Raw genomic sequence first — 20,321 nt, 5'->3', positions numbered from 1 at the left:
TCCCCATCCTTCTGAATGGTTGAACTCCTCAACGTTCTATTACAGGTTTCCCACGCCCTTTCTTTAAAGATGTTCAAAGTTGGGAACTCAGAAAAATACCCTTGATGGCCACCTCTGTCTTTGCAGAGTGGGTCGAAAGACTGGCACAGTCGGAGGTCTGAGAATGCGGGCAGTGGGGGTGTGTTCAGGGGCGCTCATGCAGCTACCTTCCCGGTGCTTGAGCGATGGCGGCTGGGTCGGGAGCAGGCGTGGCTCTCCTTCCCCTCATTTCCTTTCTTAACCCCTCTTCTGTCCTTCCTTTCCCCTTCCTGTACCTTTTGGTCCCCTTTTCTTAAATAAATATATATATATTTGAAAGCATATTTTTAGTATATGATGATCACATTCCTCACAGGGACTTGGTGTAGGTATACTAAGTCTTTACACCTATTTCAGATTGTATGACTCACATGGGTTTGTTTCCTAGTTATGTAGAATCACTCCTTCTATAAATATCTTGTGAAAAATTAATAATTACAGTCATCATTATAAAAGCTAATGAATATTGGTGATCTCATTTAAATTTATTTCAGTTAATCTTTCCATATAATATTTTAACTTATTTACTTGTATCTTTTCCTAGATAGAGTATAACTAACTTATCCACCTTTAGATTCCTAGGGTAATGTAGTATGCTTGGGCTTATCAGTACTTAAAAATCTATGAATGAAAGAACGAATGTGAACTTGTTGCTCTTATGTGTTTGGTATGAGAGACAATACATAGATTATAATTGTTCTCTGATTCTTGATTTGGAGGCACATATACATAGCTGTTCTCTGAACACAGAATGGAGGAGGATGCAATGTGAGTAGAATAGAAATGTCATGAGGAAGGTACATATTTTTCCTGTATATAATATAGAAAACTCTGTAAATGTGTCCAAGGATTGGGGAAATTTAAAGAAAATGCAATTTGAATGATCTAATCTGAAGTGTTTTACTTACATTGTTGGTTGATTTTTTTTTTCTTTACAACATAATTTAGTGCAGTATTCATCATGATTGTAGCAAGACTAAATGATGAGAAAGGACTGCTTTGTGCTGGAAATAAAGTTTTCCTGTGGTCTTTAATTTTTTTATTCATTGACATGTTAAATGATTTTGTAAATATGTTGTATCACTTGGCACATTTTAAAGTTATTATCTAAAATACTTTTATCATAAGTACTCACTGAGACCATAGTTAATTTATATTGTTTATATGCTTTAAGTGACTTTTGTCAAAACTCTGGAGCTGCTTAGTTAGCTCATTTAATCATGAAAAAATGTTCATCATATGAGCTAATTTTCTGAATCATTCCTCATTGCCAAACTACTTAGTCTGGTGAGACTTACTGTCAATAACAAGTCTGACTTCTTGTTTTAGATTAAATGAACTTTTAATACACTTTAATGAGAACCATCCCACTAATTCTAACTGTGAGATAGATCTATAGATTGATTTATAAATAGAAAGATTGGCAGAAAAATACAAAACCTTGCCAGGATGAAATGAGCTCCTTTCTCTGTATTTTTCTCATTTTATTTCTAAAATATTATTTCCTAAGATCAATTTTTTCTTTAATTATCATTGCACTGTATGTTCTGGAGGCTTCTATACTTGGGGGCAATGTATCATAACAAGATTTGAGAAAGGGAAAGGGAAAATTGATGCATTACAAGTACATTCTTAGGCAGATAAATTTTAGGAAAGGTACATATGGAATTTGAGGATTTGGAGATAGATTGTATTTAAGGATTTCTGTCAGCATTAACTGAAAAGCCTTTGTCCATATTTTGCTGGAATGACTTGTCTCTGTAATTTAATATGAATAACACTTATGTTCATAAGATACATTGACTAATACCCACAGTATACTTTCTGCTCTTTCAACATTTTATATCCATGAGCATTCCAAACAATACATTCTCATGGTTTACCAATTGCAAGAGAACAGATGAATATGTGAATGGTCAGAAGAGAATGTGGTGCAAGATGAAAAGAGAGCCTTTCAAAAGAAAAAAAAAAAAAAGAAAGAAATAGCCTTTCCTCAAATGGAAAATAAACAAGATAAAGAATTTGCAATTCTAAAAATTGGCAGAGGAAATCTCCAGGTATTTTAATGAGTTCAGTAACATTGGTGGCATGGCTGGTTGTTATATTTGTTTCTTGAAATTACATTTTTGTCTTCTGATGACTAAGAAAACAGTTAACTACTAACCCCTGCTCCAACACTATTGGCTAACCATTATTTATATACAGTAAAATAGAACTTTTACAATTTTTATTTTCCTGTTGTTTGTGAAACTTTAATTTTTAACCTGAAAATCTTTTCATTTCTAGCATAAAACATACTCAAGTAAAAACTGTGTCTTCTGAACTTAGTTTTATTCTTAATTTAGAATCTCTATTCTTTGTTTTAAAAATTAGTTTACAAAGATACCATTATGAAGATGCTTCAAATAAACATACAATTTTGATTAGCATTCTAAACGTTTCTTAAAATATGCAACATTAGCATATAGACTCAATCATTTGTATTGTGTTATAATGCAGTATAGTAGCAGAATAATTCAGGTCAACATTAGGAAAACTTTCTATTGAGCAATTCATTTATTTTTCTAGTATCACTTAACATATTTATATTTTAACCGTGTTAAATTTCTTGTATACACCTAGGAAATATATGCAATATGAATTTAATTCCCTGTGCTGTTGTACATTGTCTTTTTAAAAACAAAAACCTGTGTTAGAGTTGAAGGAATTCCAAATAGTGTGTATAGTTCAGCAGTATAAAATATAGTTTTAGGCTACAACAAGAAAATACTCTGGCAGGACCCAGGGATTTAGCTCAGTAGCTCCTCCACCTGCTTCATAAATGCAAGGACCCGAGTTCGATCCACCTGCTTCGTAAATGCAAGGATTCGAGTTCGATCCTCGATACAAAAACAAAGCAAAGCAAAACAAAAAACTCCAGCAGGCTCAAAAGAGATTCGAATTAAAAGCCACCTATTTGCTAAGTGTAGAAGCAGTAGCAATCTGCAGACAAACTAGTCTAGCTTCAAAACAGTATGGAAGATGTTTTTATGGAACTTCTGATTGCAAAACCCACTTTAACCTTTCTTTCATACTGGCATGTGGCCTGTTGGCTTGCAGCCAGATGCTGAGAGTGTAGTGCAGCTTTCCATGTCCCCCAGAGTGCTGAATATGCTAACACTCCAGCTGGCTGCTTATAATTTCATTGATTGTGGTCAAGCAACCATAAGTCCAAGAAAGATATGATTGATTATACAAAAATTATTTTACAAATTTGATCAAATTATAAATTTCATCTCTCTTTTTTCCTCCATAGATATGATATCTGCACTTATAAAAATAAACCCTGTGGAACACTGGGTAAGTGTTTTTGAATAAAGGGAGGCTAGTTCAGATTGTCTTTTTGGACCAGTGACTTTACTCTCTATTACTAATTTGGTCATTTTCTTTTTTGGTACATCTAAAATTACCCCTAAGACTTGATAAATTAAAACTGTGATTATGTCATGCACTAGAAATTATATATTTACTTCAGTAAAAATTTATGTAGATTTAATTAGCCTTTTCTCCTTTGGCAAAAGGAATGATAATTAAAAAGAAAACTTAAATGATTCAAAATGATCAAGTAATAATTATAAACTAAAGTTAGTCTTTATAGGATCACTCATTTTTATAGGATCTGTTTCTGTAATGTAATATCTCAAACTATCAAGGAGTTTGTGAGCTATGATAATAGCCAGCAGCTTGAAATTTCAGGCTAGGAAAAGATAGAGAAAAATTTGGAATAGAAGGAAAGACATAAAGAGCAATAGTTCTTTTGGTGTAATTTTGTAGAAAGAGTATATCCCATACATTAAAATATTATTGGAAATATTTGGAATCTAAACAAAAAATAAAAAGCAATTTTGTAAAACAGTGTAGTCAGAGGTGGTGAGAGAAGACAGGTATTGTGTTACCTAAATACCATTTGCCCTTTGGAAAGCATTTAGAGTACTCTAGAATTTCAAAAATCACATTTTGTTACAGAGTACAATTTCATATTAGTTGAAAGTTAACTGCAAATATAAATGGTGGGGGATGGTAGTTTCTAGTAGTGTAAACAACTAGTGCCATTTCATAGAGCAGGTGCTTTTTTTCCTGTGATAACTTTTTACACACTTGGAAGTTAAGCAAATGAAGATTAATTCCTCTAGTTTCTCTATTACAAGTCTTGATTTTCTTACCTGTATAAGAATCACTGTGAAATTAATTCCTATGCACATCCTAAGCATTATAGAAAGATACAAATAAAGTAGTTGTAAGAGGAGTACTACCCAGCTTCTAGAGGAGTTCAGAAAAACATCTATTCAGATGCTGGAATTGCTCTTGAAGATCTCACCTGCTTTTCCAGGCTTCTCCTACCCCATTTTCCTCAAGGTTTATGGCTAAAAAAGAAATCCCAATTAGCCAATGCTGAGTATTAATGGTGGAGAAGTTTGTTAGGTGAAATATTTAACACAGAAAGTGCTCTCTTTGCTGAGAGAATTGACAACAAAAAGACTTTCTTTGCAATACTTTAGGTTAATGAGACCAGTGGATGTAACCCAAAACTAGAAACTAACTAGCTTTGATAGTTTCAGTACATTGTCTTTTAACACTTTATTTAAGCTCTTTGTTCCTCAATTTTCTTATCTATGAAGCTGGAGTAATAGCTATTCTTTTGCTCCATGGATATTGTTTGAATCATTTTAGAAACAGGTAAACCTAAACTTCAAGGTGAGCACACACATAATCTAAAGCTTGTATTTTTCAGTATATATATATTTTGAGGAAGAAGTACATATATAGTGTGTATCTCTCTATATTATATAATATATATATACATATATTCTTTGAAGAAATTACATTAAAAAATGTTTTCATTGTGATATTAATAATATTCCTTAGTACTTTTGTTATCATTATTGCCAAAGATTAGAGGTATTTTCCTGTCCTACGTTTTTTGTTTTTCAAAATAATGTTTCACCTTTGATAATTTATTCATTACTGGAATCAATATAATAGTTAGGCACATGTAAATGCATTTTCAAGTTCAATATAAATTATATTTCAAATTATAAACCATTATATATTATGTTTTATACTGTCTCTTATAGTGAAAACTGAATGAGATACATATACATACATGTCTTGACCTTCATCTGTGGCAAATATATTATCAGTACAGAATCAAACAGGTTGTTATTTTTAATAATTTAATTTTAATTAAATTAAATTTTATTATTTTTTCAATGCTTTCCTATTAGGTTTTATGCTGATTTTACAAATTCTCTAGTTTACTAACTCTGATGACCAATTATAATATAGCTAAGTAGGTTTAAGGGTGCAAACTGTGGCCATCAAAATGAGGAAATCTAAATGACCTAAATAATAATCAAAGCCTATTAACACAGTCACACATAAGAACTTTGAAAGCTTCAATTTGATAGGGAACCAGAAAATGGTGGGAGTTTGTGAAAATACAGTCGTGTTTAAAATACTCTCATTTTGGCTAAGATTTACCTTTATGGTCCAACAAGTAGTATTTTCCAAATATATTCTGTCAGTAGTTATTTTTTGATAGAGATAACAATTTTATACCAGATATCAGATTTAAATCTGTGCTTGTAAATACATCTGAGGGAGTCATTGAAAATTCTCAGTTGAAAATTCTGCAATGTGGAGCATATCAAAAAATCCAAAGAACAAAACAAAATAAAAACAAAAACAAAAATACACAGGAACAATAACAAAATAAAAATGCTAACTCATGGAATAATATATTTGGGAAATTTAAAGAATGTTAATAATTCCTTTAAAAAAAAAAACTACATTGCCTCAAATCAGACATAGCTATCACTATGACTTGGTACTTCTGAGGAACATTAAATCCAGTGGCTCAAAGACAGGTAATGTCCTATAAATTTGTGGGGGGGATATTCTATGTGCATGCACATGTGCACACACACATGGAGATTGGAAGTGATCTATTGAATATTTTTGACCAGCCAAAAATTATTTCATTTTGCCAAAATTGGTCCCTCTATTTACATCTTCTTTTTTAGGTCCCAGGTCCTCTAAGTGAATGGAAGAGCAGTGCCAAAATGTCATTAATGTCTTTATAACCATGCTGTCATATATCATTTCTCTCCCTAACTCATACTCATCCCAAGTAAAATAGTACACATATAATGAGATATCTTTACTTCCTTTTAGAAGAATCTAGGTATTTATTTATTTTTTTCCCAAGCCTGACCCCTAAGTTTTTAATTTTTTGTTTTAAAAAACTGTATGCCAGTGGAAAAACTATACCACGGCTTTCCCCCATATAAAATAGTAGGGAAAGCAAATTATTAGCATGCCTACACAAACCTCAGCTCTGTTCCAGTGTAGCTATTATTTTGATACTTATATGAGAAAATACAGAGAAAGACAATTTCTGGAGCTTTTCGGATTTTAAAAATTATGGATTAAAAATTGTTCACCATTTCCAATTACTGTAAAAGTGAAATTGTACCTAGCACAGAATATTACTTATACTTAGTAAATATTCATTAAATTGAATTAAAATAACTTTTAGTAAGAAGGTTATTGTTAATTTTTGAGTGATAATAGTAGGCTAACATATGAAATATTTTTTCTTTTTTTCTTCAAACTTCTAAATATCTTTATTTTTGTGTTTGTGATAAATATGATCTGGCATTTATTTCCTTGCAGGAGGTGACTTTTTCCTTTTCACAAAAAATCCTTTTTTAGGAAGCACCGTTTTAAAGTTCTATGTTGATTCCTTGAGCATGATATTTATTTGGAATTAAATATTAAAGATTTACATACTAAAATTCCCAGAAGAAGTATATGTCTAGTAATATAACATTTCACTAGAATCAGCAAATTAACACCATAGGTTTTACTTTATTGGTAAAACTCAAATGTATTGGATGAGGATGAGAGATGGGGAAACTACATCAAATGTGTGCATGACATTAAAATAGTAAAAGAAATTGTTGCATCACTATCAGGACCAATTTGAGAAGATTAAAAAGTAGAAAAACCTCCCATCTTTCAGGTCTCCTTTTTCTCTTTTGAATCATTAATTTTTGTTTTTATGAAAATGTCATTTTAATCACTTCTCGGCCTTTTGGCTAAGATCAAGTGTAAAAATGTCATTTTAAAAAAACCATTTGGGATTCCCCCTTTTTGATAACTAGAAAGTTGCTTGTATATTTTTATGAACCCACTAAACTTAAACAGATCTCTTTAGAAAAATAATGTGGATATATTTTGCTTTCTACAGCCTGAAGAATGTTAAAATAGAAATGCTGTCTTGAATTCCCTCTTCTGGCTCAAGTTACTAGGTGGTCCCAAGTTACCAGAAGTAAAATTTATAAATCTAACCCCTAGTCTAGACATTTTCCAGCACTGACTACAGTTCAAAAAATATTAATGTCTCGCCGGCAAAGTGAAATTCCCCCCAGTGATTTTGCAAATGACTAGAAAGTTAACCTTTTGCCAACTGCTCCTTCTGTTCATGGAGGTTATTAAAAAGAATCCAGGCATTTAAGTATGGGCTTTTTAAGACTGAAACACCTTGGCTTGACCCTTTGTGTCTCTTTCTGTTTGTTCAGGCTTGGCCTCTGTGGCTGGAATGTGTGAACCTGAAAGGAGCTGCAGCATTAATGAAGACATTGGCTTGGGTTCAGCTTTTACCATTGCGCATGAGATTGGTCACAAGTGAGTGAGTTTAAAAAAATCAAAATAAATTTTAGGACTCCAATCTTTCAAGCAAGTCATAACGACCGTGTGGAAAGCCTGCACTCAATTATGTTTTACCTTTTTGCCTCATTTCAAAAGAGAATGTTATCATTTCAGGTATTGGAATAAATCATCCTAAGAACTAGAGACTTGTTAAATAACCTTTGTGAATCAGTGATTAGTATCTTCAGTGGTGAATGTACCACACTTAAATATTTATATACATTTAAATTTCTTCAATTTTAGCTGTCTCCCCAACACACAGTTCCTCAGAGTCCACTTGTTTAAATGATCTTCTTTCTCCTCAAGTGGCAATACATAAATGTTTTTAAGTAGTTGATAATACTAACGTAAAACATGCTTTTAGTTCTCATTCTTCATATGGCAGTGGGCATACCTTTTCTAGGCATAAAGTTTTTTCAATTATTGCTGTGCAACTTGCATTTTCAGGTGCACTTGCACACCAGACTATTACAGAGGAGATCAGGTGCATTCAGGGTAGTATGGGCATAGACCAAAGCGTTACAAATGTGATGAGATATCATCTTCACCTTTTTTTAACAAGGACTTAAATTTTTTTTGGTACTGGGGATTGAACTCAGGATCTTGTGCTTGCGTGGCAGGTGGCAGAGCCACTGAACTAAATCCCTTGTCCTTAAATTTTTAATATTTGTTTTAAGTAAATGTGTGCCAATGGAAAAACTGTCCTGTGGCTTTCCCCAATACCCAAATGACAAAACAAAAGCAAAAACCTTTTATTTTAAACAATAGACAGTAGCACATGTAAAAGCCTATAATTGTGAAGGGAGAGAATTTTGACAATATTATTCCTTATTTCAAACGCTTGTGTTCCTAAAACTGAATGATGCTGTGTTTTTAAAAGTAGATTTTTAATGGAATTCTAATGCTCTTATACAGGTAAAACTAAATAATAGATCTTCCAATTCACTATCTGATTAGTTGTTTTTTTAAAGGAGAAAAGTCCTTTTTCTTTAAAATAGAAGCTAACATTTAGCAAATGGCTAGTTATATCTGCTAATGAGAGAATGAAAATAACTTTTAAAGCATAGTCAAGCATTTAAAATTTTTTTTTGCTAAAGTGGAAGCCTATTTCCAAGAACTTCTGATATTTGTGTGATATATTTTATAATAACGCTTTTTTTTTTGGTGTGGCAAGATGGATGGGAAAGAAAAACCACAAATAAATGTTTATTATATACTTGCCTCAGAGGTAATTCTCAAGATACAAGTTTTCATTTGATAAGAAAACTAATTTTTTTCCCAAAAGGATGGAAGAAGCAAAACTAAAGCCTAGCCAGAGAAAAAATTATCCACAGCTATTTAAAATGCATATTGTATAACTACACAAATACACCCTGGATACTAAAACATGTTCTACAGTTTTTAAAAAGGTATAAAGTATTCAGTCTCTTCTCCGTAATTAAAGATCATATATTCTTCACTAATGCATCTGTAGTTATCACATCATTTAAAGTCTACTGTATCATGATAAAACAAATCACAAAATATGTATTTATACTTGATGTGGAAAATGCATTTGATATACTTCCTATGGCTGAGACTTTTAAATTTTATTTAATTTTTATTTCTAGTAAACATAATTTATTTGGAAGTAGGAAAGAAATAAAAAGCATGATTTTGACATTTAAATATTAACAAAATTAGAAAAACTACAGAAAAGGCAAATATTAAAATTGACTTAATAGCTATATAACACAAATAAGCAAAACCCAAGTTTCTTTCAAGCAAATATGCACCAAAGAAAATAGTATGGGAATGTTGACAGAACAGGCCACAACTAATATGTTAAAAATTTACATAAGAAACTGTACAAAAATGGAAAAATAAATTCGGTAATTTACAAGAAATGTTTTACAGGTTACATAGGCTATAATTTAGTTTATTATGCATAAAATTTGTAGCACATTATACATTTTTTTTTTACATCACACATTCGATGTTAGAAAAACTCAGACATGTTAAAGCTTAGATGTGACAAGAACAATGCAATAAACACAGTAAGGAAAAAATGGAAGCACCTTATGTAAAATTAACTCCCAATTTAAAAATTTCCTAGAGTAGAACATATAAAACATCCTTTAGACATGATTTGGTCAGTAACTGGGTAGAATTCATTCAACTTCAGTTAAAATATCAGGTTCACTGTAGTTCAAATGAAAGGTAAATGTACACAAAGTATAAAAATGATAAAAATTTCTATCCTAATACCACTAATTATATACTTGGAGCATGAAGACCAGGATATTGGTGTTAGGTTTATACAGTTATGTTTTTTTTCTAAAGAACATCTTTTCATGTACTTATTCTTTTATCTTCTTTGAGGTATCTTTTTAAATTTTACCTGCATTTTAAAAATTTGTCTTTTCTTCTTATGTATTTGAGGTAAAAGTCTTCATCAGACATACCAAGGTGAACATATTTTTCTTGCTTGGTATTTGCTATTCATTTGAAGTGATGTCTTTAAAATTTTAGTTCAGTCTAATTTAAATTTTTTCTTTTATGGTTTGTGCTTTTTGTGTCCTCAGACATCTACTTCAAGACTATGAAAACATTCTATTTTCCTTTTGAAATTTTATGTTTTAAGCTTTTATATTTAGATCAATGATCCATTTTGAGTTAATTTTGATGTATAATATGAGATATAAATTGGAGTTAATTTTCCCATATTAATATTCAGGACAATTTGCCTTAAAAATCATTTGGCTTGTAGGTTTAATATCTCTATTTAATTTTTCTATCAGAATAAAGTTAATCTTACAGAATGGGCTAGAAAGTACTCTGTTTTCTGGGAGAGTTTGTATATATAAGATTAACGTTATTTGTTCTTTAAATATTCTATGGAATGTACCAATAAAGCCATCTAACCCTGCAGTTTTTGTAGCTCTCAGTACAGTATTATTCTATTTCAGATGAATTTTCACATTTGTTATCATACAATCATTCATAATCTGCTTTTATCTTTTCAAAATGTCTATAAAATAAATGATGTATCCAATTCATTCTTGATATTTTCAATTTATTTTTCTTTATGATTAGTGAGGCTTCAAATTTATTAATTTACAGCTCTTGTTTTCATTGATTTTTTGCTATTTTTTCTTATTTTCTGTTCATTTGGTCTACTCTTTATTATTTTTTCCTTGTATTTACTTAGGATTCAATTTATTTTTTTATCCTTTTAAAGTAGAAGCTTAAATCATTGATTATAGAACTAGAACCCTACCTTATGAAATCAGCACTTAAAACTATAAATTTCTTTATAGGCCTATGTTTAGTAGGAATTCAGTGTCCCAAATATGTCATTATGCTGTGATTCTATTTTCATTAAGTTACAATGTGTGTGTGTGTGTGTGTGTGTGTGTGTGTGTGAATTCTTAGATTGTAGTCAGATAATGTACTCTGATTTCAATTGTTTTAATATTTTTTCCAATAAACTTATTGGTACATTTTAGGTATGCAATACAGTTACATTCATCATTTGGATCTTGTACCTTTACATGATATATCTTGGTTCTATTTTTTCCCCATCCCTCTGCCCTCCTTTCACCCTTCCCCCTTTCCCTAATTACAAAGACTTTGTTTCCACATAGCTGGCAATTTAGCTCAGTGGTTCTGCCACCTGCCTGGCAAGCACAAGGGGACCCGAGGTAGATCCTCGGTACCAAAAAAAAAAAAAAAAAAGTTACATAAACTTTGGGGGTTGGATTTAGCTCAGTAGTTCTACTGCGTGCCTTGCAAGCACAAGGACCTGAGTTCCATCCCTGTAACAACAATAAAAAACAAACAACAAAGACTTTGTTTCCATTTTTTCCCTTTTCTCATATTTGTTCTTTTTCCTTCTTTCCTTTCCCCTACCCTTTCTTCTTCCCCTACTCCTTGTGACATTTTCTTCCTATTACACCTTATCAATTATACATTTTGATCCTTATCTATACTTTTAGTTATTCAAACAAGAAAAACTATTCAGTATGTATGCATGTGTGCCCTATTTATTTCATTATGAGTATGGCCTAGGGCCAGGGATTTAGATAAATGGTTTCATTGTCTGTTTCACAAGTGCAAGACCTTGAGTTTGATCCTTGGTAACAGAGAGGAAAAAAAAAATGAAAGTATGGACTGAATGTGCATCCATTTAGCTATAAATGTCTCTAGTTTCTCATTCTTTATGGCTGAGCAGTACTCCATTTTCTTTTAAAAAACCACATTTTCCAGTCTCCAGTTGATGGGCATTTGGATTGTTTCCAAGTTTCAGCTATTACAAACTGTGCTGCTGTAAACATGGATGTGCATATATCACTGTGGTATGATTCTTTTAATTCTTTTGAAAAGATACCCAGAAGAGGGATGGCTTGGTCAAATGGAACCTCTAGTCCTAGTTGTTTAAGGTATCTCCATATTGGTTTCCACAGTGGTTGCCCCAGTCTTCACTCCCACCAACAATGGAGAAGGGTTCCTTTCTCCCCACAGTTATGCCAGCATTTGTTATTGGTTGATTACTTGATAGTAGCCATTCTTTCTGGGGTGAGGTAGAATCTCAGTGTTGTTTTCATCTGCATCTCCTGAATGACCAGTGATGTTGAACATTTTTTCATGTTTATTTGCTGTTTTTACTTGTTTGTCTGAGAAATTTCTGTTCATTTCAGATGCCCATTTTTGGATTGGATCTTTAAATTTGAGAGATCCCTTTTAAAAAAGTTCTTTGTATATTCTAGATGGTAGACCTTTGTCTGAGGAGTACCTGGTAAAAATGTTTTCCCACAATGTAGGTTCTATCAGCTCTGTTGGAGGTTTCTCTTGCTGTGCAGAAGCTTTTCAATAAGATAAGATCCCAGTTGTTTCTTTGTGCTATTTCCCATGCTACTGAAGTTTTTTTTTTTTTTTAATCTTATTGAGTTTATTGGTATGCTACTGAAGTTTTGTTCATGACATCTTTTCCTACGCCAGTGTCTTGGAGAGCTCTACCTAACTTATCTTCCAGGTATGTTTAGTGTTTCTATCTTAATATTTAGATCTTTAATCCACTTCGATTTTAGTATGCTGCATGGTGAAAGTATGGGTCTAGTTTTTATTTTTGGCAGGTTGAAATCCAGTTTTTCCAACACCATTTATTGAAGAGGCTCTCCTTCATCCAGTGAGGATGGTTGGGTTCTTTGTCAAAAATGAGGTAGCTGAGTATGTCTGATGTTGTTTCTGCATCTTCTTATCTATTGCACTGATCCTCAGGTCTGTCTCTTTGCCATTACCATGCTGTTTTTTATCACAGTGACTTTGTAGTATAGTTCCAAGTTTGGGATTGTGATACCCCTGTCATGTCTCTGTTACCTAGAATGGCTTTTGCTATTCTAGGTCTCTTCTTGTTTCTAATGAATTTTTGAAATATTTTCTTTAGTTCTGTGAAATATAGTGTTGGGATTTCAATCAGGATTGCATTGAATGTATATAGCAGTTTTGGAAGTATGGCAATTTTCATTATGTTGATTCTTCTTACCCATGAGCAAAGGATGTCTTTCTATTTTCTTATATCCTATTCAGTCTCTTTTTTCAGAGTGCTTTAGTTTTCAGTGTAGAGGTCTTTTGCTTCCTTCATTAGATTGATTCCTATACATTTCTTTTTGGGGGGATGCTACTGTGAAAGCAATTGTTTCCCTAATTTCTCTCTCAGTGCATCTCTTATTTGTGTACAAGAGTGTTGACCTTGTTTCCTGCTATTCTACTGAATTTGGTTATTAAGTCTAGAAAACTTTTGGTAGAGTTCATGGTGTGTTCTATATAGAATAACATGTCGTCTGCAAATAGTGACAATTTAACTTATTCATTTCCTATCTTTATTCCTTTTATTTCTTTCTTTTGTCTAATTGCTGTGGCTAATGTTTCCAAACCTGTACTGTTCAGGAGGGTTGATAGTGGATATCCTTGTCCTATTCCTGATTTTAGTGTGAAGAATTTCAGTTTTTGACCTTTTGGTAGGATATTGAGTGTTAGTTTTTCATATAGCTTTTATCTGGTGGAGATAGAGACCATCTATTTCAGTTTTTTGTAGGGTTTTTTTTTTAATCATGAATGCGTGTTGGATTATGTCTAATGCTTTTTCTGTATCTATTGAGATGATCATCAGGTTTTTCTCTTTGGCTGTATTAATATAGTGTATTGCATTTTTTTCTCCCTGCACCCTCACCCCCATATTACATTTATTGATTTGCATATGATGAGATATCCCTGCATACCTGAGTTGAATCCCACTTGGTCAGGGTGTTTGATCTTATTGATGATCTTCTGTATTCTATTTGCCAGTAACTTCTTAAAGATTTTTTCATCTGTGTTCATTAGTGAGATTGGCCTGTAGTTCTGTTTTTTGGTTGGGTCTTTCTCTGCTTTGGAGATCAAGGTGATACTTGTTTCCAGGAATGAATTTGGTAGTATTGCTTCCCTTTCAATTTCATTTAGAGTTTAAACAATAGTGGCAATAGTTCTTCGCTAAATTTCTTATAGAATTCAGCAGTGAAGCCATCAAGATCTGGGCTTTTGTTAATTGGTAAGTTTTTTTTTTATTACATTTTCAATATCATTAATTGATATTATGTCATTTGGAATTTTTAGGTCTTGTTCATTCAACTTTGGTAATTCATGCATATCTAGGGATCTGTCCATTTCTTCTGTATTTTCAATCTTATTGGTGTATGGGTTCTTGAAATAGGTAGTGATGATCCTCTGGATTTCTGCTGGGTGTGTTGTAATTTCACCCTTTTCATTCCTAATTGCAAGGATTTGGTCCTTTTCTTTCCTTTTTTTTTTTTTTTTTTTTTGGTAAGATGGGCTAAGGGTTTGTCAATTTATTCTTTTGAAGAACCAACTCTTGCCTTTATTGATTTTTTTGAATTGTTCTCTTAGTCTCCATTGCATTGATTTCTGCCCCGATTTTTATAAATTCCTCCCTATGAGATTTGGATTTGTCCTGCTCTTCTTTTTCTAGAAGCTTGAGGTTCAGCATCATGTTGTGTAATTAGCTTGCTCTGTTTTCCTAATATGAGTATTATGAATTTCCCTTGTAAGACTGCTTTTGTTGTGTTTGATATATTCCAATATGTTATATTGTAATTGTCATTTAATTATAGGAACTGTATGATTTCTTCTTTAATTTCCTCTGTGACTCTTTGGTTATTCAGCAATATGTTATTTAATTTCCATGTGTTTATGAAATTCTTGCATTTTCTTTTGCTATTGATCACCAATTTCATCGCAGTATGGTCTGATAATATACAGGGGACAGCTTCAATTACTTTGAACTTAAACATGTTCTATGAGTGAGTATGTGGTCTGTTTTGGAGAATGATCCATGTGCAGATGAAAAGAATGTGTATTTTGATTTTGTGGGAGGGAACACTCTGTAAACATCTGTTCAGTTCATTTGTTCAAGAGTTTGATTGAGTTCTTGTATTTCATTATTTATTTTCTGTCTCGTTGATCTATATATTTGTGACAGTGCGAATTTGAGCTCCCGCACTACTTGTTGTATCAGTGCTTATTTGATTTTTCATGTCTGTCAATATTTGTTTTATATAGTTGGGTGACTAGTGTTTGGTGAATATATATTAATCTCTTCCTCTTGGATTGTTCCATTTAGAAGGACATAGTGTTCCTTCTTTGTCTCTCTTAATCAGTGTTGCTTTGAAATCCACTTGATCTACAAAGAGTCTAGCTACTCCTACTTTTCTTTCGGTTCCTGTGTCATGGAGTATTGTTTTCTACCCTTTAAGTTTCGGGCTATGAGTTTCTTTTTGAATTAAGTGTGTTTCTTGTATGCAGCATGTAGTTGGATCTTGCTTGCTGGCCCATTCTGCCAATCTATTTATTTTGATTGGTGAATTAAGACCATTAACATTGATGGTTATAACTGATATGTTTTGACTTTTCCTTGTCATAACCTTTTCTTTTTAATGTTGTTTTAATTTGCATTTCTCTAATGATCAGTTATGGTTAGCATTTCTTTATGTATTTACTAGTCTTTTGTACTTCTTTTTCTGAGAAGTTTCTATCCATTTCAGTTGCCTAGTTATTTGGGATTTTTATTGGGGGGTGATTTTTTTGAATTCTTTATATATTCTAGTTAATAATTATCTTCCCAAGGAACAGCTGGAAAAAGTTTTACTCATTTTATATGTTTCCTTTCTACTCTGTTACTTCTGTCTTTTGCTGTTCAGAAGCTTTTTAATTTGATACAACCCATTTGTTCATTTTAATTTTATTTCTTGTGCAATAATGGTTCTGTTCAGAAAGTAGTTGTCTATGCCCATGACTTCGAGAGTTTAACCAATTTTATCTTCTGGCAGGTGAAAGGTTTCTGTTTTAACATTCAGTTCTTTGACCCATTTTGATTTTACCTTAGTATATGGTGAAAGACATAGTTCATTTATTTTTCCTTCAGTATATGTTTTTGGATCCCTTTGTCAAAAATCAAATAGTTGAAAGTTCTTGAGGTTGTTTCTGCATTATTTATTGTGTTTCATTGATCCTTATGTCTGCTTTTGTTGCAGTACCATGTTGTTTTCTTTTTTGTTTTGTTTTGTTTTGTTTTTCGAGACAGGGTCTCACTATGTAGTTGAGACTGACTTGGAACTCACTATGTAGCCCAGGCTGATTTCAAACCCACAGCAATCCTCCTGCCTCAACCTCCCAAGTTCTAGGATTACAGGCGTGCACCACCACACCCTGCCCATGTTGTTTTCATCAATCTAATTTTGTAATATAACTTCAACACTGGGATTGTGATGCCTCCTACTTTGATCTTGGTACCCAGGTTTGCTTTTGGTATGCTGGATTTCTTCTGAGTCCATGTGAATTTGATGTTTATGTTCCCCAGTTCTGTGAAAATAGCTTTTGGTATTTTGATTGAAATTGTTTTAAATCTGTACATCAGGTTTGATTGTATGGCCATTTTGACTGTACTGATCTTGTATATCCAGGAACAGGAAATATCTTTGCATTTGCTAATGTCCTCTTTGATTTCCTTTTCGAAGTACTATAGTTTGCATTGTAGACATCTTTCTCTTCCTTGGTTATGTTAATTCCTAAGTTTTTAATTTTTCTTGGTTTTATTAGAGTGATATTTTTCCTTAGTTTCTTCTCCAGTGGGTTTATTATAAGTATAGTAATTTGATTTTTGTATGTTGATTTTATATCCTGTTAAATTACTGAAATTGGTTAGTAATTCTAAGAGTCTTTTGGTAGATTTTTTAAATCTTCTATATAAAATATATCTTCTGCAAGTAATAATAATTTGACTTTTCCCTTTCATTTAATATATAATACATATATAAATATATATTTATTTATATATCCTATATTGATATATAATATATATAATATATATTGTAATATATAATATAAACATATAAATATTTATTTATTTATATCCTTTTTTTTTCTTACCTAAAAGCTCTTGATAATGGTTTTTGTTGTTGTTGTTGCTGTTGTTCTGGGGATTGAACTTGGGACCTTGTGTTTGCAAGGCAGGCAGAGGAACCACTGGGCTAACTCCCTGACCCTTGATAATGGTTTGAGTACTGTGTTCAACAGGAATAGAGATAGTGAACATCACTGTCATGTTCCTGATTTTAGAAGAAAAGCTTTCATATTTCCCCCATTTTATATGATTTTGGTGGTAGCTTTGTCATAAATAGCTTTTATTAGCTTGTAATAAGGTCCTGCTATACCTATTTTCTTCAGTATTTTCATCATGAAAGGTGTCTAATTTTTTCAGAGGCTTTTTGTATGTCTATTGATTTGTGGGGTTTTTGGTTTGTTTTGTTTTTCTTGTTGTTTTGAGACAGAGTTTCACTGTGTAATTCAGGATGGCCTTGAACTCATTAGGTTTCCCAGGCTGGCCTTGAACTTGTGCTGATCCCCCTGTCTCAACATGCTGAGTATTAGGCTTACAGGGGTATGCCACCATACTGGGATTTTCTGCCTTTATTGAGATCATGTGATATTTGTCCTTTCTTCTGTTTATGTGATGTACTACATGTATTCATTTGTATCAATTGAATCATGCTTGCATCCTGGGGATGAAGCCTGCTTGGTCATGATGTATTCTCTTTTAAATGATTCATTGCATTCCTTTTGCCAGTATCTTGTTGAGAAGTTTTGCATCTTTATATATTAAAGAGATTGAGCTATAGTTCTTGTTTGGCTGATACTTGTCTGTTCTTTGACTCAACGTAATGTCAACAAGACATTCAAATTTGCGCATTATTTTAAAACAAAACTGAAATTTAACTTGTAGCAGTCTTTGTAAGAATAACTAATGGAAAATTTTTTTTCTTGAGTTCTTATTCATTCTGCCCTTCATACCCAGTTTGACTGTAAGTTTATACCTAGATATTTTGAAAGTTTTGCTGTTGTTACATATCACCATGAAGAAATTTGAGGCTGTTCTTACTGTTTTACCATGATAGGTAATTTGTTCTTTTTCCCTGATTGCTCAAAAGATATTTTATTTTTGAAGTTCGGTATATTTATGTCAGTATTTCCTAGGACATAGACGAGTTCGATTTTTATTACATTGTGGCCATTTTTATTTCCTGAACTTTCTTTGCATTGTCTTTTAGCACTGTTTAAAAATTATTTTATGGGCTGAGGATTTAGCTCAGTGGTTGTACTGCTTGCTTTGCAAGTACAAGGTCCCAAGTTTGACCCCTAGTACAAAAAAGAGAATTTTTTTAGTTCTGTTTTTTGGATGCAACAGTGAAAATCTATTTTGGATTCCTTTCATCTTATCCTTTGAACTGTGTCCATTTTCTTTTTTTTTTATTAATTAGTTTTAGTGATATACTTCAGATGTACATAATGATCACATTCATCATCGGAAATTTGTACCTATACCTACTATATCTAGATTCTTCTCTTTCCTCATTCACTTCCCCTCCCTTCTACCCCTTCTTATTTACAAAAAATTTGTTTTCATTTTTTCCTTCTCTTCTCTTTTTTTTTCTTGTACCTTTCTTTCCTCCTCTCTCCTGTTTCAAAGGTATCATTCTAGAGTATTGCAAATATTAGCATAGCTGGGTTCAGTGGCACATCCATTTATTCTCAATCTCTCAAGAGGCTGAGGCAGAAGGATTCTTGAAGCCAGGAGTTTAAGACCAGCCTGAGACACTCAAATCTTTTTAAAATTACATCAGATTTTCTCTTTTTAGCTCAGTATTTTTTGAGTACCATTCTCTTCCAGAATTTTGTTTCAATGTATATTTTAAAATACATTAATAGATTTAAAAGATATTTTATGCTAAAAGTATTTTAAGTTATATATTTCTTGAACAAAACATATAGAAATTAAAATTTCAAGAAAAATTTTCCCATAAACATAAAGAAAATAAATTTTTGATTGAATAATAGATTATAGCTATTGATGATTTGAAGGACATGCACATATTACACATTTTTGTAAATAAAATATTTATTAGAAGTATCTTTAATTAGATGTTTTTCAATTACTGTTTATAGGTCAGCATTGCTAGAAGGAAGGAGAATTTCAGCATCAATTGAATTCCTTTATCTTATTTCTATTGATTGAATCTTGAGAAAATTTGTGCACATAAACAAGAAGAAAGAAATAACGTTTATTATCAAAATATCACTCATTATTTTGAATTCCTTTTTAATCATTTGTCAAAACATAACCATAGTGAACTATCAGCAAAAAATAGTTTTAACCATCTTTCACTTGTTACTTTGATTATATTCTTCTGAAAACTTGATGAAAGAATTATAAATCATTTGATATAGTTTAGTGGGAATAAGTAACTGAAAGTCATTCTTTTCTTCTAGTACTGACACCAAATACTTGTCTCCTTTCTTGGAACCATGTTTTACAACTCCAAGGCAATGCCCTATTTAAAAATTAGATGAGTGTTTTGTAACATATGAGAAATATGATTATGAAGTTAGAAGCTTGACTCTTTTTGAAAAGTTTATATAAGGAAGTTCAAAATCTTGAAAGTTATTCTTTTAAAACTATATACACCTGCTTACCCCCCATTTTAACATGAAACAGAGGACTACTGCTGAGAGGAAATAATCTTGAATTGCACATTTACACTTTTGTGCTCATTGTGCAAATATGTAGTTGATTGTTTTGACAGAATATATATCTAATGTAACTCATTGCAGTTCCACCTTCAATGCCTAGAAGACCATTCAAGGAGGTTGCCTTGGTTGTATGCATATCAAACTAGAATACTAACAGTGTTCCTAAACAGTTTTCTGGTGCTTTACTTTAGAGCTGTGGATCCTCTCATACATTTGCTCTTTTTACTTATTTTGTTCTCCCACCTGAGTTACTTGCTCCTCCTCCTCCTTGTTTCCCATATGTGAACGTATTATTTGTCATCATTTATCTTTTTTGTAGTGCACTTTTGAACACCAACCCACCCATTTTGCCTCCTAAACATATTTCACAT

The 20,321-nt window shown here is 32.1% G+C and overlaps 1 protein-coding gene across 1 annotated transcript in view; it reads left to right on the top strand.

Annotated features, from left to right (window-relative positions):
* The first annotated feature begins 3,387 nt into the window (after positions 1 to 3,387).
* Positions 3,388 to 20,321, top strand: part of Adamts6 (ADAM metallopeptidase with thrombospondin type 1 motif 6) — a 173,730-nt gene continuing 156,796 nt past the window's right edge. Inside the window, exons 1-2 of the mRNA XM_033761118.1 lie at positions 3,388 to 3,417; positions 7,701 to 7,806. Of these exons, the coding sequence (XP_033617009.1) occupies positions 7,721 to 7,806 (86 nt within the window). The 5' untranslated portion in view covers positions 3,388 to 3,417; positions 7,701 to 7,720. The remainder of the gene's footprint in view (positions 3,418 to 7,700; positions 7,807 to 20,321) is intronic.

This window comes from Fukomys damarensis, unplaced genomic scaffold (assembly GCF_012274545.1).
Source record: "Fukomys damarensis isolate Sample0158 unplaced genomic scaffold, DMR_v1.0_HiC HiC_scaffold_1, whole genome shotgun sequence".
NCBI classification, from domain to species: domain Eukaryota; kingdom Metazoa; phylum Chordata; class Mammalia; order Rodentia; family Bathyergidae; genus Fukomys; species Fukomys damarensis.
Note: the sequence above shows the minus strand (reverse complement) of the source record. Positions and strands in the feature narration are given on the sequence as shown.